At 36.0% G+C, this 18,582-nt stretch overlaps 5 protein-coding genes and 1 long non-coding RNA gene across 7 annotated transcripts; 4 read left to right on the top strand and 2 right to left on the bottom strand.

Moving 5' to 3' along the window:
* Positions 1-517: 517 nt before the first annotated feature.
* LOC119080926 lies at positions 518-972 on the bottom strand. Its single transcript, XR_005088402.1, has 2 exons — positions 708-972; positions 518-647 (listed from the first exon to the last, which is right to left on the bottom strand). It is a non-coding gene; the product is annotated as an uncharacterized LOC119080926 (long non-coding RNA).
* A 3,617-nt stretch (positions 973-4,589) lies between these two features.
* Positions 4,590-7,040, top strand: LOC119080924. The gene is made up of 4 exons (XM_037189544.1): positions 4,590-4,744; positions 5,514-5,660; positions 6,270-6,433; positions 6,497-7,040. The coding sequence occupies exons 2-4, from the start codon at positions 5,534-5,536 to the stop codon at positions 6,662-6,664; spliced, it is 459 nt and encodes a 152-aa protein (XP_037045439.1). The 5' UTR covers positions 4,590-4,744; positions 5,514-5,533; the 3' UTR covers positions 6,665-7,040.
* Positions 6,661-7,040, top strand: LOC119080925. Its single transcript, XM_037189545.1, has one exon. The coding sequence runs from the start codon at positions 6,696-6,698 to the stop codon at positions 6,870-6,872; it is 177 nt and encodes a 58-aa protein (XP_037045440.1). The 5' UTR covers positions 6,661-6,695; the 3' UTR covers positions 6,873-7,040.
* Positions 7,041-7,805: 765 nt separating this feature from the next.
* LOC119080923 (zinc finger protein 558-like) lies at positions 7,806-9,765 on the bottom strand. Of its 2 annotated transcripts, none has more exons than XM_037189543.1 (5): positions 9,443-9,765; positions 8,976-9,375; positions 8,514-8,850; positions 8,158-8,380; positions 7,806-8,094 (listed from the first exon to the last, which is right to left on the bottom strand). In XM_037189543.1, the coding sequence occupies exons 1-5, from the start codon at positions 9,598-9,600 to the stop codon at positions 7,887-7,889; spliced, it is 1,326 nt and encodes a 441-aa protein (XP_037045438.1). In that variant the 5' UTR covers positions 9,601-9,765; the 3' UTR covers positions 7,806-7,886. The 2 variants fall into 2 exon arrangements, with proteins under 2 accessions (XP_037045438.1, XP_037045437.1); XM_037189542.1 differs by having other exon boundaries at positions 8,448-8,850; positions 9,443-9,749.
* A 2,462-nt stretch (positions 9,766-12,227) lies between these two features.
* On the top strand, positions 12,228-14,822 carry LOC119080922 (esterase B1-like). The gene is made up of 5 exons (XM_037189541.1): positions 12,228-12,720; positions 12,778-13,096; positions 13,312-13,439; positions 13,497-14,125; positions 14,339-14,822. The coding sequence occupies exons 1-5, from the start codon at positions 12,580-12,582 to the stop codon at positions 14,772-14,774; spliced, it is 1,653 nt and encodes a 550-aa protein (XP_037045436.1). The 5' UTR covers positions 12,228-12,579; the 3' UTR covers positions 14,775-14,822.
* Positions 14,823-16,583: 1,761 nt separating this feature from the next.
* On the top strand, positions 16,584-18,127 carry LOC119080921 (multiple inositol polyphosphate phosphatase 1-like). The gene is made up of 2 exons (XM_037189540.1): positions 16,584-17,783; positions 17,850-18,127. The coding sequence occupies exons 1-2, from the start codon at positions 16,621-16,623 to the stop codon at positions 18,094-18,096; spliced, it is 1,410 nt and encodes a 469-aa protein (XP_037045435.1). The 5' UTR covers positions 16,584-16,620; the 3' UTR covers positions 18,097-18,127.
* The last annotated feature ends 455 nt before the right edge of the window (positions 18,128-18,582 follow it).

Genomic DNA, 18,582 nt, shown 5'->3' with positions numbered 1-18,582 from the left:
TTTATGCAGAGATTATTTTGTGCTAGAAAAATACATCGACCTACTTGTACCTACACAAACGAAAACGTTTTCAAAACTCATTATTCATTTTTAAATCTACTGACGAAATTATTCGCTTAAAACTCGGTAAAACTAATTAAACAGCAAAGTGATTCCGAAACGAAATTTCTCCTGTTTAAACAATTAAGAAAGCTCTCGGAAATTCGCATAAACTTTGAGGACAATATTTTAGAACTGTCGCTACATTGTCGGAGATTATTACCATTATACTTGTGCAGAATCAAAATAAAATTTAAAAAGTTTTTTTATTTAGTTTTTCATTAACACTATTACAGTCCTGGGTTCTGAATGTGGCAATTTAAGTTAATTAGACCAAATACAATTAGAATTTAAGCTAATACAAAAATGTATTGTCTTGGAAAATGTTGGTATGGGGGGACATTTACTAAAAATTATTAAAACATCGACGGGAACCAACTTTAACTATTACCAATTACACTTTTTGCAAGCTTCGGAGTTTCTGCATATTTCAAATTTATTTTCATTACATAATTAACATAATTACAGTTAAAAAACACGATTACACCATGCATCACTAACTTTCATTATCGCCTAATCACATTTCCCTTTGTGTGTAATAGTATATTCTAAAAGAGACAATGCAATCAGAAAATATATTTCCATTTGTTAACGTTCTGTGAACTTACGATGCTTTGAATAACCACAATCGGCGGCCTGTACTAAGCAAGGGCTGTCAAACGTTCTCGGTGGTCCACCGTTTGCATTGTCAGCGGTCGGCGTTGCACACACAGGATCCACTTCTCGAGAACAAGCTACACAGGGTAACATTGCTTCAGCGGCTACTGATGCTATTATAGCAACACAAGTAAAAATTAAAATTACGCTTCTCATTGTGAGTTTGTTTGGCTATGGTTTGTTCGGGACTAGAGTTGTGATTTTCATCGGTTTGAATGAGTTGAAAAATTTATTGTAATTCAAGGCCTCTGTTGATAACCCAACCTGATTTGATAAGCATTATTGCAATTAGAAATGAGATTTTCATTTAAGTAGATCATTTGCATAACTATACAAAAAAATGAATAGTTTCAATAGCAAACACCCGTGAATCCATTTTCAGTGCTGGTCTTTTTAACGTTTCAGAGTGATAATGGTCCTAAGAAACTCAGTCCAAAATAAACGTTTTTCGGAGTTTTTACTGCGTAATATTAATACTCGAGCACCGTCATACCCAGTGATTGGGAGGGCATTACTGTACCGTGTAACGTAACATACAAATCGGATTAGCATTAAATTTGATGCTAAAATGCTCGGTGGAGCTAACCGTTTAAGAAAAAATTTAGGTTCTGACTGAAAGAATGAGCTCAGACATCTCTGAGGCTCTGAGTTGATCGATAATGAGGTGACTTCAACTTGACAAAAAAAAACCTTTTGTGGAATTTTGTGTCATTTTAGAATAATTCAAGGCTACCTGGTGATGTATCAGCAAAGCACCTACAAGGATAATAGAAAAAAATAGAGTAGTACTATAGTCAAATTTTGACGTGGTAAAACCTCTATTACCCTGCTAGGTGCTTTGGTATCAGAAATTGGAGCAACAAAATTGCCAACCTTTCCGTACGGCCATATATCCCCCTAATATGTTTCTTCCTTGATTATTTAATATTTACTTCGGAAACAGGAACATCGTTTTTTAAATGCAGTGTAGTTTTAATGCGAACCGAAGGCAAGGAATGTGACTACACGTATATAGAGCAAAATTCCCATTCCCATCCTAGTCATGAATGTGAACAGCTCATCTTCATGCCAACAATGTCGTAATTAATATTTTCGCAAATATTTAAATTGTACGGACGTTTTTTACGATATACATTTTTATGACAGAGAAAAAAAGCAATGAGGTTGTAATGCAATGTTAAATAAAACAAAAAAATGAATGTAAATGCAGATCCACAAAAAATGTTCTTTATTTTTTTTTACGGGTGTTCAGATTACTCCAGTAACAAAGAAGTGAGTCAATAAATTAACTAATTACTCAACTCTGTAATTACATTTTATTTACATTCGTGGAACGAAAGTGTAACGAAAAGCAACATTTCATTTTTCACATTCAGAAGTAGTTGTTGTATGCACTTGCACACTGACGACAAACATTTAGAACGCAGAGTGTGAATGGCTTTTCGATTCATTAATCAAAACGATAGTGAAATAACTCAATTTGTTCGTCTCTATAGAAATTGTACACAAATATTCCATGATTAAGAGGCATCGATGCTTTGCTAAAAAGCATACATTTTTTGAACAGTGGATTTTAGTTTACTTTGATGCCTCTGCTTTGCGATTTTTAAATACTGTATTTTAGTTTACTTTTGATGATATCTTTCCATCAGAATCCTCTTTGAAAAATGTACGACCGCAATTTCGACCACGAATGTGGTAGCTTTCAACAGAAAATACATTTGGTTGTAGCAATTTGAGTTCTGAGAAATGATGAAATGAAAATTTCGTTAAACTGCTCACTGCTCAGAGCTGTTGAAAGCTAACACATTCGTGGTCGGAATTACGGTCGTACATTTTTGAAAAAGGATTCTGATGGAAAGATATCATCAAAAGTAAACTAAAATCCAGTATTTAAAAATCGCCTTAATGTATGCTTTTCGGTAAAGTAACGGTGCCTCTTAAGAGGCACTGGTACTTTGTTAAAATTGTAGCCTACATTTGTGTGCCTCATATTTCATTTTTGATTATATCCTTCATAGCACTAGAACCCTTTTTAACGGATGTTTAGCCTCTCTAATATGATCTGTCAGGAAATAAACATTTTTTTTAAACCGCCACCAGTATAAATTTAATGATAGCCTCTAAAGTGACACAAATTTAAAATTTTTAGTTCAAAATGTAAACAAGTAGGTCATTTCAAACAGATTTATAGAAATTCGCACATATAATTGTCAAATATTATTATTTAATTAAAATTTGTCAATAAACATTTTATTATCGAAACCAAAATACTGTCAACAACTAGAGCATGTGTGTCCAAAATATATAATAGTACACCGGCAACTCTCATCTTTTATAATATGACAACATAGTAGGGTTGCATATGCAGGCCCCTCTTGAAAATTCTGTTCTACTGCTTGGTTGCAGATGCTATGTATCTTTCCATCCGAATCCTTTTTCAAAAATGTACGACCGCAATTCCGACCACGAATGTGTTAGCTTTCAACATAATTTACATTTGGCTGTATAGTAGTTGTTTGACCAGCTCTGAGAAAAGTGAACAGTTTAACGAAATTTTCATAAACTGATCACGTTTCTCAGAGCCGGTCAAACTGCTACAACCAAATGTATTTTCTGTTAAAAGCTACCACCACATTTGTGGTCGGAATTGCGGTCGTACATTTTTGAAAGGATTCTGGTGGAAAGATATCAAAAGTTAAAAAAAAATCCAGTATTTAAAAAACGACCAAATGTATGCTTTTCAGCATTTCTTAAAGTGTGTTTGTAGTGTTTGATACAAAATCTTTTGCTTCATGTATTTTGCTATACATTTACATTCTACTGTAATACAGTGAACGACATCTCAAATGTCTCACTGTCATTTTTTTCAGAGAATGTCATTGTGAATTTGCAATGACACAATAAAATTCTCAGAAAAATTTGACAGTGAGACATTTGAGATGTCGTTCACTGTATACTAGGCATGCACATGTTTACTTTAAACAAAAGAACTTGAGGCAAGAAGTATAAGAAAATGCTAGCAATAGTTGATTGCTTTCCCATATAGGTGTAACCTCGATTGTTGCTAAGAGATCGTCTAAGGTTCAATGTTCGAATTCCGTGTATTTAGGATTCTTTTTTTGCAATTATTTTACGATTATTGCGAAAATTAAGCTTAAATATTGTGTTGGTAGTGATTTAACAGCGTAGTTACGCATTTGTAAATATATGAAAATTGTTTCAAGCAAATATGCGGAAAAAATAGGCTGTCAATTATTCATAATTGATCGCAAACACTAATTGAACTTTTTTTCTCTAATTTATTTCCGTTGTATAAATTGAACCCAATTTATTGGAATTCCATTTCCCACATACATATATTTTCTGCAAACACACCGAGTCAAGCCACACATGCTAAATTCGTAAATTACTTTTTCAGTTTGAGTTTAACAATGGTCTCAACTTAATTTTACTAATTGCTTCATTTAACGACGAATGCATTATTTGAGTTAAATTTTTTTTTTCAGAAAAGTATAAACGTTGAGCCATGTATATACGTCGAACAAATATATACGACAGAATGCCACAGAAAATAAATCACCTGCAGTAGAATTATATTATATCTACTTGTTCGCCGTATCCACCATCCATATTTCTATTTCACTGTTTAGTTCTTTAATGAATTTAATGAATTACACGATCCGAAAGCTGTTTCTTTCTCGGTAATATCAGTCCATCTCTCTTCAGCATACATTCAAGACAACCAGGGAAACTAACTCACAACATACTCGCATATATAACACTTTTGTAAAAGCGAGACATGTACCGTGTCGTTGCAAGGTGGTATAGTCGCATTATATATTCCATTCAGTTAAATTTGATGACGACATCAAATTCATTCAGCAAGATTTCTACTAACTGACGGTTAAAGGCGCGTTTCGTTCAGTTTGGAAGTTTGTTTTAGTTTTTGTGGTCGAAATTAACAAGTGGAATTATTTAATTATTTGTAAGTATTTGGATAAGACTTGAATAACGGTCCCTAGCATTACATAGAATGACTACATCCACGAGAAACTTAATATTTCTCGTTGCTGAGACTATATAAACCGCAATTTAATTTGTTTTATTAAGTTGTTGTGATGTTTTGATCGTACCACACCCAAAATAATAATTCTGTGTACCAACACGAAGCACGTTTGCCATATTTCCAGATCTAAATTTAATTCAAAATGAAGACAGTTTTAGTGGAACAGTTTAGAATATCTTGCCTTTAAATTTCGACTTTCCCAACTTTTGAACCTTCCTAGACGTAGACAGATTCCTTAACATTCATTCTTACAAAGAGTGCTGTTTCAACACAAACACAATGATGAAATGGTTAACGAAGAGTAATTAATACATAAAAAAGATGTATTGTCATACGCATGCACGGGTGTGTTAAGTTAATCCGAACGAATGCAATTATAAACATAATAACTAATTCTAAAACATCAACGAAAGTAATTGCAGAGCCAATTGTTGACATACTTTAACATCAACAAAATAGATGGTTAAGTTGTACGTATAAAATTTGTCTACACCGGTCGTTAGAGGACAAAATTGTGTGCGATTAGGAACATTCTCAATATTGACACAGAATAATCGAAATATTGTAATTTTACGTGTGACTAGGGCGTGACCACAAGCTTCCTTCAAAAGATCGTTTTTTTCGAGAGCTATTAAAATTGCAGTATTACATTGCTCGTCGGGATGTGACTAAATGAATTCTTTTTCAGCCAAATGACTACAATCTACGATGACTACTATTGAAGAACGTTCAGCATACTTGAACAATCCATTCAATTCAAAGCCGCTATTCGGAGATTACTCAGCATTTTACATTACCATTGCAATTTGCACCGTTCTGTTTACATTCCTCGTTGGTGAGTAGTGTTTTAATACGTTAAAGTAAAGTAAAAAGAGCAGTCGCAACGTACCACGGGTATGAACTTTTTATATCACCCAGCATCTGTTGTACAGCAGTACTAAATAAGCAGTGAGATCTGTACATAGTACACACGCGTTGTTGAAAAATGCTAAATAGCTAAACTTTTAGAAAGAACGGGTCTATTAGTTCAATTGATGTAACTATTTTCAATTGACTGATTTCAGATTTTTTACTAAATTTTTTTGAACATGCTTTGAGCTGTATAAGACCGCATTAGTCAGAGCTTTTGCCTTTTATTCCTGAAGTCATTATCGATAACAGATGGTAACCATCTGGTTAATAGTTAGTGTGTTTATTCCCGCAATTAACTCGATATTTTCGGCATTACGCTAGACAAAGTTTGGCAAAGTTTTACTTTAGGGGACAAGTCGCGATCGGTATTTCTTTTGTTCCAATAGATCGAGTATGACCCACTGATGTCATAAATGAATATCGAATAATTAAGTTCCCAAAGTTTCGAGCCAAATTTTTTATTTCTGTAAATAATTTGAGATCAAAACGTGCTATGTTCTAATGCACATGACTTTCCACTATTTTCATCTAGCAATCAACATTATTCTCGGCTGCTGCTCTCGTCATAAGTATTACTGGCAAGACAGACATACAGGAAATCGTTGGCTGGTTTCAATTTGGTCGGCAACACCACACAAACAACCACCACTAGATTTTACTGAACTACAGGACGTTTCATACTTCCAACAAGCTCCGGTAAGATTTTAAAAATTAAATTTTCTTCTGCGAATTTGAAAATTTTACTTTTGATCAATTCAGTTGGAACAAACCGAATACGTCGTTTCGCCACCACGACCTGACGAACCCAGGGGATTCGGCCGATTAGCCCATCAACTCCATCATCATCAACAACAGCAGCAGCATCACCAACATCATCCACAAGCCGAAGAATACGTTGAATTGCAGAAACGCGAGAGTGACATTTAATTAGCATTCGTAGTCCATCCCTATATTGAAAATGGTGTTTCTGGTAATGTACCCCGCAGTTGCACTGCTGGCTATGTTTATTGTGGGTGTCATTATAATTTTGTTGCGATTCGGTCCGGTAATTTGTGGTGTAAGACATCATGCGTTACCGGATATAAAGGAGTGGGAAGATGAAAAGGCATACGATCAGAGGGTTAGTTATGCATAAGTGCTAGGAGCCATAAAAATGTTAAATTTTAAGTTTACACATAACGTTCAGTGTAACGATAGTAATCTCACTTTGGCCTTAAATTTGCAATTTATTAACATTCCACGCAGCGTACGATTTTGTGCGTTGCAGGTATCTAGTAGAGTAGAATTATGGTAACTTCTAATAGTAATAAGTATTCGCATGCACAATTGAAAAAAGAGTTTTTCACACGTACAAGCGCAAAGAGCTATTTTCAACGTCTTTAGCCGTAACTGGGGGAGAAAATATTCTTTTGACCTGTGCAGTCACATTCCTCGTCTTCGACTTGGTTTGTTACTTCTGCTCATGTAAAAAAATATTTGCTCGTTGGCTGCGTAAGCCGACTTAGATGTTCCGATGAATTTTTAGTCGTTTCTCAGTAGTACCATGGGTTTCAGATCTGTGTTCATTTTGTGCATCTATCTACAAATTTGTAAATGAAGAATCGTCGATATTAAGAAGGAAATTTAAATGATCCGTCCAAACAAAAGTATATTTAAGAAATGATCCACGTCCCTGCATCTCATATTTGTACCGAGCATGTAAATGTTTTTTTCTATTTTAATAAAAGACAATTTTTAAAGTAAACTGTTTTTCCTTCTGGTAACGGTACAGTCACTTTTTAGACTATCACATGAAGAAAAGGACGGATAGACCTCAAAATACCACACGCACCGGGTCTACGAATTCTGGGCTTGATGAAAATCAATTAGATAGTACAGATTGAGTGGCTTTACTTGAATTCTAACCAACGCACTACAACCATTCCCTGCACTGCACTGTAGAGATTTCTTAAAAGAGGACCTCTCGAAGCTATGGCCATAAATTCATTTAAGTTTGGAATGTTACAGAAAAAGAGGAGGCGTAATTAAAAGCAGCGAACGTCAATCATTTCAATTCGATAAACTTGAAAATTCAAACAAAATTTATTGGAGGAGGTTTCAATCAATGAAACAGTGGCAGGTCACATAGCGTCCAAATACAACATTTCCTTTAGTCCGAATGTTTTCTCTCGGTGTGAGCCTTCAACAAACAGTTATAAGCAAAGGCCTCGCCACATTTACAACAAATAAATGGTTTTTCCATCGTATGGACTCGACGATGTACCCGCAGAGTATACGCATTTTGAAATCGCTTTCCACAGTCGTCGCAATGGAACATTCGCTCGGTATGGCTCTTTTGGTGTTTGTACACCGATGATCTGGTGGAAAGCAAAAAAAATTGTGTAAAACAAAAACTCGAAAGAAAAACGGCATCATCTTACCGGCTTCTTAGTAGCTTCCCACAGATTTTACATGGTATCGTCGGAGGAAAATGTATGGTTCGATGGATTTTCAATTTTTCCGCTTTTGTGTAAGCTTTTTCGCAAATGTCGCATTTGAATTGCGGATCGATGCAATGGACGTTGAGAATATGACTTTTGCGGTTCATTGGCGAGTAGAAGCTCTTATCACAAAATGGCTCTGTACAAGTAAATGGTTTCACATCTGAAATTCAATTTGAAGAATTTGGTGTAAACCCCGAATAAGCTAGAACAAAAGAATGTTTACCGACCATTATGTCTGTTCAGGTGATACTGCAACGATTGGCTTTCTTCAAATATCTTTCCGCAGAACTCACATTGTACGTCACCTGTAATCTTTTCGTCCTTTTCTACATTAACGATTTGTCTAGCAGGGCGGTAGGTGGTTGGATTCCGTTTCGCGTTCAGGAATGACTTCGGTAAAGGCTTCAGACGAATGACTTTGATCAGTTTTTTCATTGGCTGTGAGCTCGCAGTGTTGACGACCACTTGATCTTGTTCATTTTCCTTGCACAACCGTTGGCTTGAGTCATTTACCATTGAACTGAGAGAGCTTTGTGAGCGTATGGACTTCTCTCGAAATTTGTGTACGAACCGTAGGCTCAAAAAACATTGTTCACAAAGTTTGTTCGGCAAATTATCGTTACTGGATATCTAAAAAATCAATAGAGAATTGAAAAATGTTGTCGTGCCAAAGGTGTTTAGACAAAGAAGCAATCCGGTTTGTTACAACATCAAACTTTCAGTCAGTCATCTACGAGTTTTGACTCTCAACCTACCCTGACAGTGGTGGATTGTTCGATAATTTCCGTTATATTCGAGGGTGTAATTTCATCACAGCCATCAAACGGTTCCTTCGAAAATATTTCGATCCAATGGCCCTCATCTTTCACCATACAGAGCCTGCACATATTTTTGAATTCAGTGGGCACTGAAGGATCTCCTATCACGGCTTCACTTGAGATCGGTTCAATTTTTAGCATCGTTGTGATTGATCCGGCCGATGCATTTGAGATACCTTGAGAGTTATCGCCGATGGGTAATTCATCCAATTGTTTATCAAAAATTAACGGAGGTTCCTCCTCCGACTTTATCACAAATAATGGATCCTGTGTATCGTGTACATTAGTTACAGTTGTCAACGTCGACGTCTTGTGTTCTGTGTCAGAAACGGAATTTCTGAAAATCCATTTCTATAGCTTAGCTCGAAAATAATTCGAATTAAAAGCAAAACGAAAAGACTTACAGAATCGAAACAACATCTACCACAACAGTACGTCCAACAGTTTCATCCGTTGAAACTTTATTGTTTTCCGTCACCGCGGTGTTGTTAATTTTCCGTAATAGGTTCTTATAATTATTCAGCCTCTTTCTGCGAGGGGCGCGATTTGCCTTGTTACCCATCTGATGGTATGGAAGTACGAACGAACAGACTTAAAGTCGTTTTAAGTTGAATGCGAAAGAAACTCTCAAATATTGACAGGAAATTAATGTGACATTTGTAAGAACATGTTCAATTTACATTGCAACAAAAAAAATTAATGTCACCCTTAACACATATAACGTATATAACTCTGAATAGTGAACGGAACACGGAAAATACACAATCCTACACAAATATTTTTATGATCCACTTGGACTCACAAATTCAACGTTCATTAGATCGATCACCACTTTTAGTATTATCTCTTTAAAAGATTTTAGCCAGTGGTATTACAATAGTGGTATTTGAGTACAAGTGAATTAATACAGACCACCGGCTGCTTAGATTAATGATTTCTTCTTAGGCGCAATGAAATCTATAATCTATAGATAGATTCAGTGATGCTTAAAGACCACAGCCTCGGACCATATTTTGGTTCAATATTCTGAGAAAGAAACATTGCTTAAATTGTAAAGGGTGTATAGATCAAATCCTAGTAACTGTAAACCAGAACACTGACAGGTACAGGCTACACCGTCATCCATAGACTGTTATGATGAAAGAGAAAGAAATATTTTGACAAGTACCCCAAGACAACTTATAATAGACTGGTCTTCGGTCCTCTCGCTCTCAACGCAACATGTTGAAAGAGAAAGCAATATTTTGACAAGTACCCCAAGGCAAGTTATAATTAACTAGTCTTCGGTTCTCTCGGTCTGATCATAACAGTCTATAGAGAACCCTAACCCTCAACTCGGTGAAAAAAAGATTATTGTCAATGTCGTTTGAGATGTCAAACGAGCTGTCATTTTTACAAAGCTAACCACAATGTTACAAAAATTTATATGGAGCTGTCATTGATTGAGGTTAGTTTTGTGAAATTGACAACTCATTTGACACTATAGAGAAGAAACCGTTACGTGACACTGATCTATTGAGATGCTGTTTAATTTTATGTTTTGTCCGGATCTACAAAAACTTTTAATTTAATGTTTCTTGTATAGCGTAAGTGTTTCAGCTCAATATTTTACAAGCAAGCCATGAGAACCTCGATGAGAACCATTCAAACATTTGTTTCTACTCAAACTTGAACAAAGTGACTGCTAATTTTCACTGCACATTCTTTCAGGTTAGGGTTCTCCTTGGATGATTTTTGACATTTCGAATAACCTTGGACTTGATCTTTATAATACAAGTTCAAATTAAAGAGAACTATTGCGGTATCCGAGCCGACAGCTAGATGCCGTATTCACACTTCAGTTTTCGTCGTTAGTCGTTTATAATGTGTCGTCCTCCATAGCAATAGCAGTTTTTTCGATTTCTCGAGCATGAAAATTTTTCTGAGTATCGATCTTGGACGATTCAGTTAACGCAATTTCAAATGTGGCCCATTATAGTCCAGCTATAGTTTCTGTTACCTTTAGTCAGAAAACTAAGACGCTTTCCAGTGTAAAATTTGATATTTCACGCAAATCCAGTGTACTTATAAAAGTACAGGCCTGACTTTAATTACATTGGAGCTCGTACAAGAATTGTATTTCATTTAGCCTGAGCCCAGCTAAAGTCGAAATTTCGACATTTTAAAATGGTGATATGTCCAAGATGAAGAGAGTTTGAAACTCTTTAAATGGCATTGATAGAGGATTCCATGCTCTATTCCATTTTACAAAATTTGTCTGAATTGTACAATTTTTGAAAAAGTTTATTTTCATCCTCCTCGGCGAAACTTGAACTCCTCTGTAATACACAGGTAGACCCTTCTTGCAACAAAACAATAATGCCTGATCAGCCTGCAGTCTAAGCTTTACAACAATACCAAACTTACCATACCAGCCTCACAACAAGTATCTGTTACGAAATTTTGTTTGCAACAAGGTCACCCTACGACAAAATTTTCAATTTATAAAGTGCCCGTTCCTTTAGGATGAGTGGAATTGTCATCCATTCTTCATAAATAAGTGGTTTAAGTTATTTGAAGCATTTCTTACAATGATTACGTGTATCTGTAGTCGGTTAAAGCTAGCCGTTAGAGCAAATTTACCCAAAATTATGTAGAAATCAGCTTTAAACGACTTGGAGTATAAAAACTTCATTTCAGCACAATTTAGTATTTAAGTACAAATGTGACCTCTGCTATAGAATTTCTCTTCTTTTCGGCCGTAGAATTCCTGGAGAAGGATTCTTCATCGTAACCCCAAGTGAAGGGTGGTTTTTAAAGAAGTCTTAGTTTCTGAATCCAAGTCTTAGTTTCTGAATCCAGGACAGTTCTTTCTGGGACATTCTGGGAAAAATGTGTTTCCGGACTACTAATCTAGTAGATGTACATATAGCGGAATTTATAATAAAAATATTGAACTAAAAGATTTTGAGATATTTAACAAAATGAAGTAACAGATTTGGGATCATTAATAATTTGCATCTATTTCTATCACATTTTTATCAATAACTTGCGTCTCTATCACGCTCGTGACATACTTTTCTATATATTTTGTACTTCCTTAAGATTCAATCGTTTATCAATTTCGTGTTCTGTTTGACGAACTGTAATAATGGGATTGTTTCACGACTCGTTTGCTAGTAATCCATTCTTTCCATTTAGTTTGTCTATTTTCAGAATTTTCATTAGTCGATTCGATAGCCAGTTATACTTTGATTTTATTGCAAATCTGCTGAGTGATAAAAATCAATTCAACATACGCTCATTTTCCGGTAATATAACTGGCTAAACTCCATGCTCTACACAAACAAACAATTAATTTCATTTGTTTATCGATCAAAACGTTATCTCCTCAAAAGTTAATGTTCTGATAAGAGTAAGTTGAAACGGTTTTTTGCTTCACAATCTTTAGTGGAAAGTGAATGTCAAGCATCTCCGATATCCATTTACTATTTGCTTTTTCTGTCGAAAATTGCATTCATTATTCGACCTATCGATTAGTTGACAGTAAAAAGTGATTGAAATGAGCCATTCGACGTTGGTAATTGACACGAATTCTGGTCCGGTTCGTGGCATCAAGAGAACAACAATCTTAGGGGATGACTACCTAAGCTTTCAAAGCATACCGTATGCCAAACCACCGATAGGATCATTGAGATTTCGGGTAATAAAATTTCGAAATCCTGTTTTTTGTTTAATCAAATTAACTCGTAAATTGAAGGATCCCGTACCCATTGAACCTTGGAGTGAACCAATCGATGGGACTATCCAAGGACCGCCGTGTTGGGCTTTCGATAAAGTCTATCAGCAGACTATGGGCGATGAAAATTGTCTGCATTTAAATGTTTTCACTAACGATGTTCATCGCAAAAGAGATGGCAGTGTTTATATGAAATGCAAGAAACGGAGACCGGTCATGGTGTACTTGTATGGGGGAGGTTTCATGTGGGGATCAAGTGGAATCGAAATGTATGGCCCCGATTATTTGATGCAGAAGGACGTCGTATTTGTGTCGCTCAATTACCGTGTAGGAGCATTCGGTAATGTGTATATTTGATACGGACTCATGACTCATCCGTATTTTAGTCTATGTCTCCTCGATATCTTGATATAATTGCTTTAAACTTTAAATTCTCTTTAATCTTCAAAAACCATTCCGTCACGAAGTTTTTTAGATCTGACTTATACATAAGTTATCGTTGCGGTTTCATATTTCACCTCTAAATGTTTCATTCGTTCTCTTTGTCAACGTTAGGTTTTCTCAGCATCAAAAATCCCAAACTAGCGGTACCAGGTAATGCAGGCTTAAAAGATCAGGCGATGGCTCTCAAATGGATTAAGAATAACATCCAATGCTTCGGTGGAGATCCAAATAACATAACGGTTTGCGTTAAACAAAGAATCGGTTAACTTATGTAAATGACCGGAAATCTCTTGCAGCTATTCGGTGAAAGTGCAGGTGGATGTTCTGTTCACTACATGATGATGTCAGACCTCGCTAAAGACTTGTTCAGCAAGGCCATCTTAATGTCTGGTTGTGGTTTGAACAACTGGTCAATCGTTGCCGATACGAATTCATATAAAAAGTTGGCTGCTTTATTAGGATGGGACGAAACGGGTGGCGACGAAAAGGCCTTGGAAGTACTACAGAATGCTGATCCGGCCGATATTGCAAAACTGCAAATGGTTTTGACGACATCCGAAGACGATAAGAAGCAAAATCTATTTGTATTCGGACCCGTTGTCGAGCCTTATGTGAGTGAACAATGTGCTCTTCCGGCGACACCTTTAGAGTTGGAAAGATACTCTTGGGGCAAAAAAATCCCATTATTAATTGGAGGAACGTCCGATGATGGCCTGTATTTGTATCGCCAAACGGTAGATAATCCAAAGTCCTTGAATCATATCACTTCATATCCGGAGTATTTGGTTCCGGTTGACATGGGACATGCGATTAATAGTGAAACATGTAAAGAGATTGGAACGAGGATAAAGAAGTTCTATTTTGGGGACAAGGAACCTTCGATGGATACACTTCTGGAATTCATTGACCTTGTAACGGACAAATGGTGAATTTTAGAATAAAAGCAATGGCGTCTTTAACACATCGGATATGAGTCACAAAAGTGTCACACGTTCAATTCTTATAAAGATATTCGTACGCACTACTTGTCCATATCCGACGTATTGCAGTTCGATGTCACTTTATAACGTGACCATCATGCGTCATCTGTTTGGTATTAGTCATGAACTTCCCTAAGACTGTTATCATCTCGTTCCAGGTTCTGGCATGGTCTACATCGCACAATTTTGGCACGCATAAGTGATGATCGCAGTGGACCAACATACGTCTATCGATTCAACTTTGATTCAGACACATTCAATCACTACAAAATTAGAGTCTGTGGCAAAGGAGTTCGCGGATCATGCCATGCGGATGATTTGTCCTATATTTTTCGAAATATCTTCGTAGAATCGATTCAACTAGATAGTGCAGAATGGTTGACAATTTCCAGAATGATTGGTATATGGACAACGTTTGCCGAATTGGGTAATCCTAATGATTCTCTCATCGAGCCGATTGATTGGAAGCCGGTTCAGTCTATCGACAAATACATGTGTTTAAATATTTCGACCGATTTGTCGTACATAGAGTTGCCGGAGAAAAAACGAATGGAATTCTGGGACAGTTTGTACGAAAAAGATAAATTGATTTGATTTTTTGTTTGATAATAAATCTTAACTTCTCGTGACTGTGGCTTTGAAACAAACATTTTAATCTTTTAGAGAGCATTTCGTGGTGTTAACCTGATACAGACGGCAAGCATATGACCAATACTCTCTCTCTTGTTGCTGGAGAGAGCATTGATATGAACAGTATTATTATCTTGTTTATTACTTCCATCATAGCAATAGAACAGATTTTTCTAACGGTCAGTTGGCCCTTCATTTTTGAAAATTGCTGCTGCGTTCCAATTAATTTAATTATTTTTTTCTACTGCGTCGAGAAGGCCCCTCTTGAAAATTCTGTTCTAGTGCTTTGTTCAGTGCTGTGCTTCCATCGATCAAAGTATTTTTAATCTCTTGACTTCAATTTTTTAAACATATATTTTGCTATATAAAGGGCCGTTTTACTCAGAGCTTGTCATTATTTTTGTCTTAATTTAAAAAAATTATTTTTGTCGTCGTTATTGATAATTGATGAATAGCCGTATGTGACAGGTTAATCTAATAATTCAGAAACTGAGTTAGAAATTCTATCTTATCCTTTTCCTATGACATGGAGTCTCCGTCATGAAGATGTTCAATGTTTTGTCAAAATACGCACACATGCGTGTGAACATGTGATTTATATATGACAAAATGCCTGTTGAAATAGTTGAAGATTTATTCTCGATTAAATAGAACAAACTAACAGAGCTGACAGTGCTGGTATGTTTACCGACATGCTTCTCGATTGTTAACAGCTTTGCTGGATGATGAGATTTGTACAATCAATTGGCCTAAAGCAGTCACTTAACTCGCTGAACTCTCTATGTTCACAGTGGATTCGGCAGTTTTCAATAATGATAATGTTTTGTTTGAGATGTCTATCTGGAGTGTACCTACAACTTTTGTATAGTTAAACTTACAAATGGTATACGACCATGCAATCTACAATAGACAAGTAACACACACGAAGGAATACTGAGAAGAAAAGGTTGAGGTGCTCCTGTTCCTACTCTGAAGTAGGAGACGTATAGTTTTCCGCTGAGTAGTTCTTACGTGTACAACTGTGAGTTCAATGATTGCAGTCTGACCGAAATCGAAAAGCAAATCGATTACCGTTGGCAGCGATAATGATTTATGCTGCACACCACAGTTGCAACTGTTACACCAACTGGAATTTCGATGAAGAAAATGAAGTTCGATCAATAAGAAGAAAGTGCAAATAGACTCTTTCTTCTATAAGCAAAGGTCTATAAGATGAAGCAACAACGATCGTCGATCGAATGAACTTTCCACCAAAGAATACTCCAGCAACTAGCTTTGATCAAGAGATCGTGATTGCTCAAAGAACTCCACCCAACATTTTTTTTAAGTTTTGCTAAGTGGAAATTCAGGAGTACATTTAAGGTTGTGAAAAAACTTTATATAAATAACCTAAAAGCTTTATCAAAAGTTTTAACCTTTTAGAAACGGCTATGTCATCTTCCATGTACCTACAACAATGACAAAAAAAGTGAAATATTTTATGCTAAAAAATATATTAGATCAAATGAAGTAAAAGATTTACATATAAAATACCAAAATATATTTTAAATAAATTCTTGCTATTATTTTGTTCATGATTATGCTTGCCGTCTGTGAAAGGTTAAGAAGCGCAACTGGTGGTTGACGATGATTTTTTGTTTGTAAAAATGAATCGATCATCAGGCGGAATGTAATTGATGTTTTTATCATTTTTTTATCAAGCATTTTATCTAGTTTCTAGTAGATATAAAACCGTTTCAGCATCACATTTCAACTTTTATTAGTGAATTAAAAACTGCAAAGTGTAGAAGAAAAAGTTTTCAAAACGAAAATGATAAAAGTTTTAATTTTTCTTATTTGTGCTGTCTCCATCGGACTTGCTGATCCAAACTATTGTTTTTCGTCGGATCCACTTCGATTGAGACTTCATTTAAACAAATATTCTGTGTTCACTGCGTACGATGTCGTACGTGGAACGTTCAACCCAGCAACATCAACTTGCACTCCATCAAAGTTTTGGTTTTACACTCGTCACCCTTCTCGCCTTCCTTTCAATGAAGAAATTGGAAGAATTCGAAACATTCAACCACAAGTCGAAAATATTAAAGCGGCCAGAAGTGCTGGACAGGGAACTCTTTGCCAGCAAGATTTCGATTTAATTGACACATGGAATTTCGATCCGAACATAACAGCTGAATACGAAACTTTACTAACTATATCCGGATCGAACGAAATGAAAGAAATAGCTCAACGATTTCAACAGGCCTTTCCTACCCTTTTGCCAACGACGTATAATCGAACACACTTTGTCTTCAAAAGAACAGCACCCGAACGTTCCGAAGCTACTGTCAAAGCATTTTCAGATGGATTATTCGGTGATTATGAACAAATATTTATAGAACCAACACCCGATCCAGATATGCTTTTGAGACCTCATGAAGCAGACTGTTTACTCTTCGATGAAGCTAGTGTTAGATCAGCTGTGGAGCAAGCTGCGTTTATAAATGGACCGCATTTCCAAAACATGTTGAATCGCGTTAATGATAAACTGGGCCTTACCGGAAATCAACGTTTGACTGAGAGACAAGTTCGCACTCTTTGGGAGATCTGTTATTATGAGCAAGCCTGGAATATGTCAGTTCCAGCACCATTTTGCGGCACTTTTTCGTTGGATGACCTCTTGATTTTGGAATACTTGGAGGACCTTCACTTCTACATCGACTGGGGTCATGGTGGTCCACAACTTCTTTTCGAAAATTTGAATTGTGGAGTCATTCAAGAGCTTCTGGACTTTATGGACAACGATGGTGGAGATGATCGCGTTCGACTATATGTGTCACATGCCGACCACTTCCAATTTCTTTTGGTAGCACTGCGCGTTTTCGGAAACGATGAACCGTTGACTGCGGCAAATTATAATCAACAGGCCAATCGAGAATGGAAATCTTCTATTATCTCACCAATGGCTACAAATATTGCTGCGATTCGTTACGAGTAAGTTACAAGGTGTCAAGTTTGATAAATCAATGTTCGTTCAAATTAGTCAAATAATAATTTTAGTTGCCCTGGAGGCGATAACGACATCTTATTCTTGATAAACGAGCAACCGCTGGTTATTCCTGGATGTCAATCAAATGGTCTCTGCAAGGTCAGTTTTATTCGACAACGTTATGGAAGATTCATTGGCGCCAATTGCACCGTTATTTCATGCAGTGAAACCTCGTTCGCAGTTACTAGCTTCCAATCGAACACGATAATTTTTGCAACACTTGCCTTCCTGAATATCTTCATTTTGTTTTGGAAATAGAAAGAATAATTTCCTAATTCTGTTTCGGAATAGAAGGCTCTTCATAAACGAGTAAATTTTTGTTTAAAAAAATTGAACAAAATTGATCAAGAATTTGGCAATCGGAAAAGTTTTCATTAGCCGTTTGATTGGTTCTGCTACGGAGCTGTCGTTTTCAATGCATTGACGATTCAATAAAAAAACAAAATTAACAAAAACATAATTGTTTCATTTTGGAGCATTTTATCGTCAAAGAAAAGTAGATTTCTTGAAGCCAGACCAGTCCTCGGACCAGACTTTCTCAATGTAAATAAGTATCCCTAGTGCGTACTTGAAATTATTTCCCACCTAGCCCAATTGCGGCATGTGCAAATTTTCTAAAAGTTTTCATCTTTAACCTGTCACATCTGTTATCGATAACGACGAGAAAAATAATGACATAATCTGGTCATTTATTACATATGTAGTAAAATGCATGTAGTAAAAATTGAAGTACAAGATTTGAAA

This window comes from Bradysia coprophila, unplaced genomic scaffold, assembly GCF_014529535.1.
Source record: "Bradysia coprophila strain Holo2 unplaced genomic scaffold, BU_Bcop_v1 contig_350, whole genome shotgun sequence".
Lineage (NCBI taxonomy): Eukaryota > Metazoa > Arthropoda > Insecta > Diptera > Sciaridae > Bradysia > Bradysia coprophila.
Note: the sequence above shows the minus strand (reverse complement) of the source record. Positions and strands in the feature narration are given on the sequence as shown.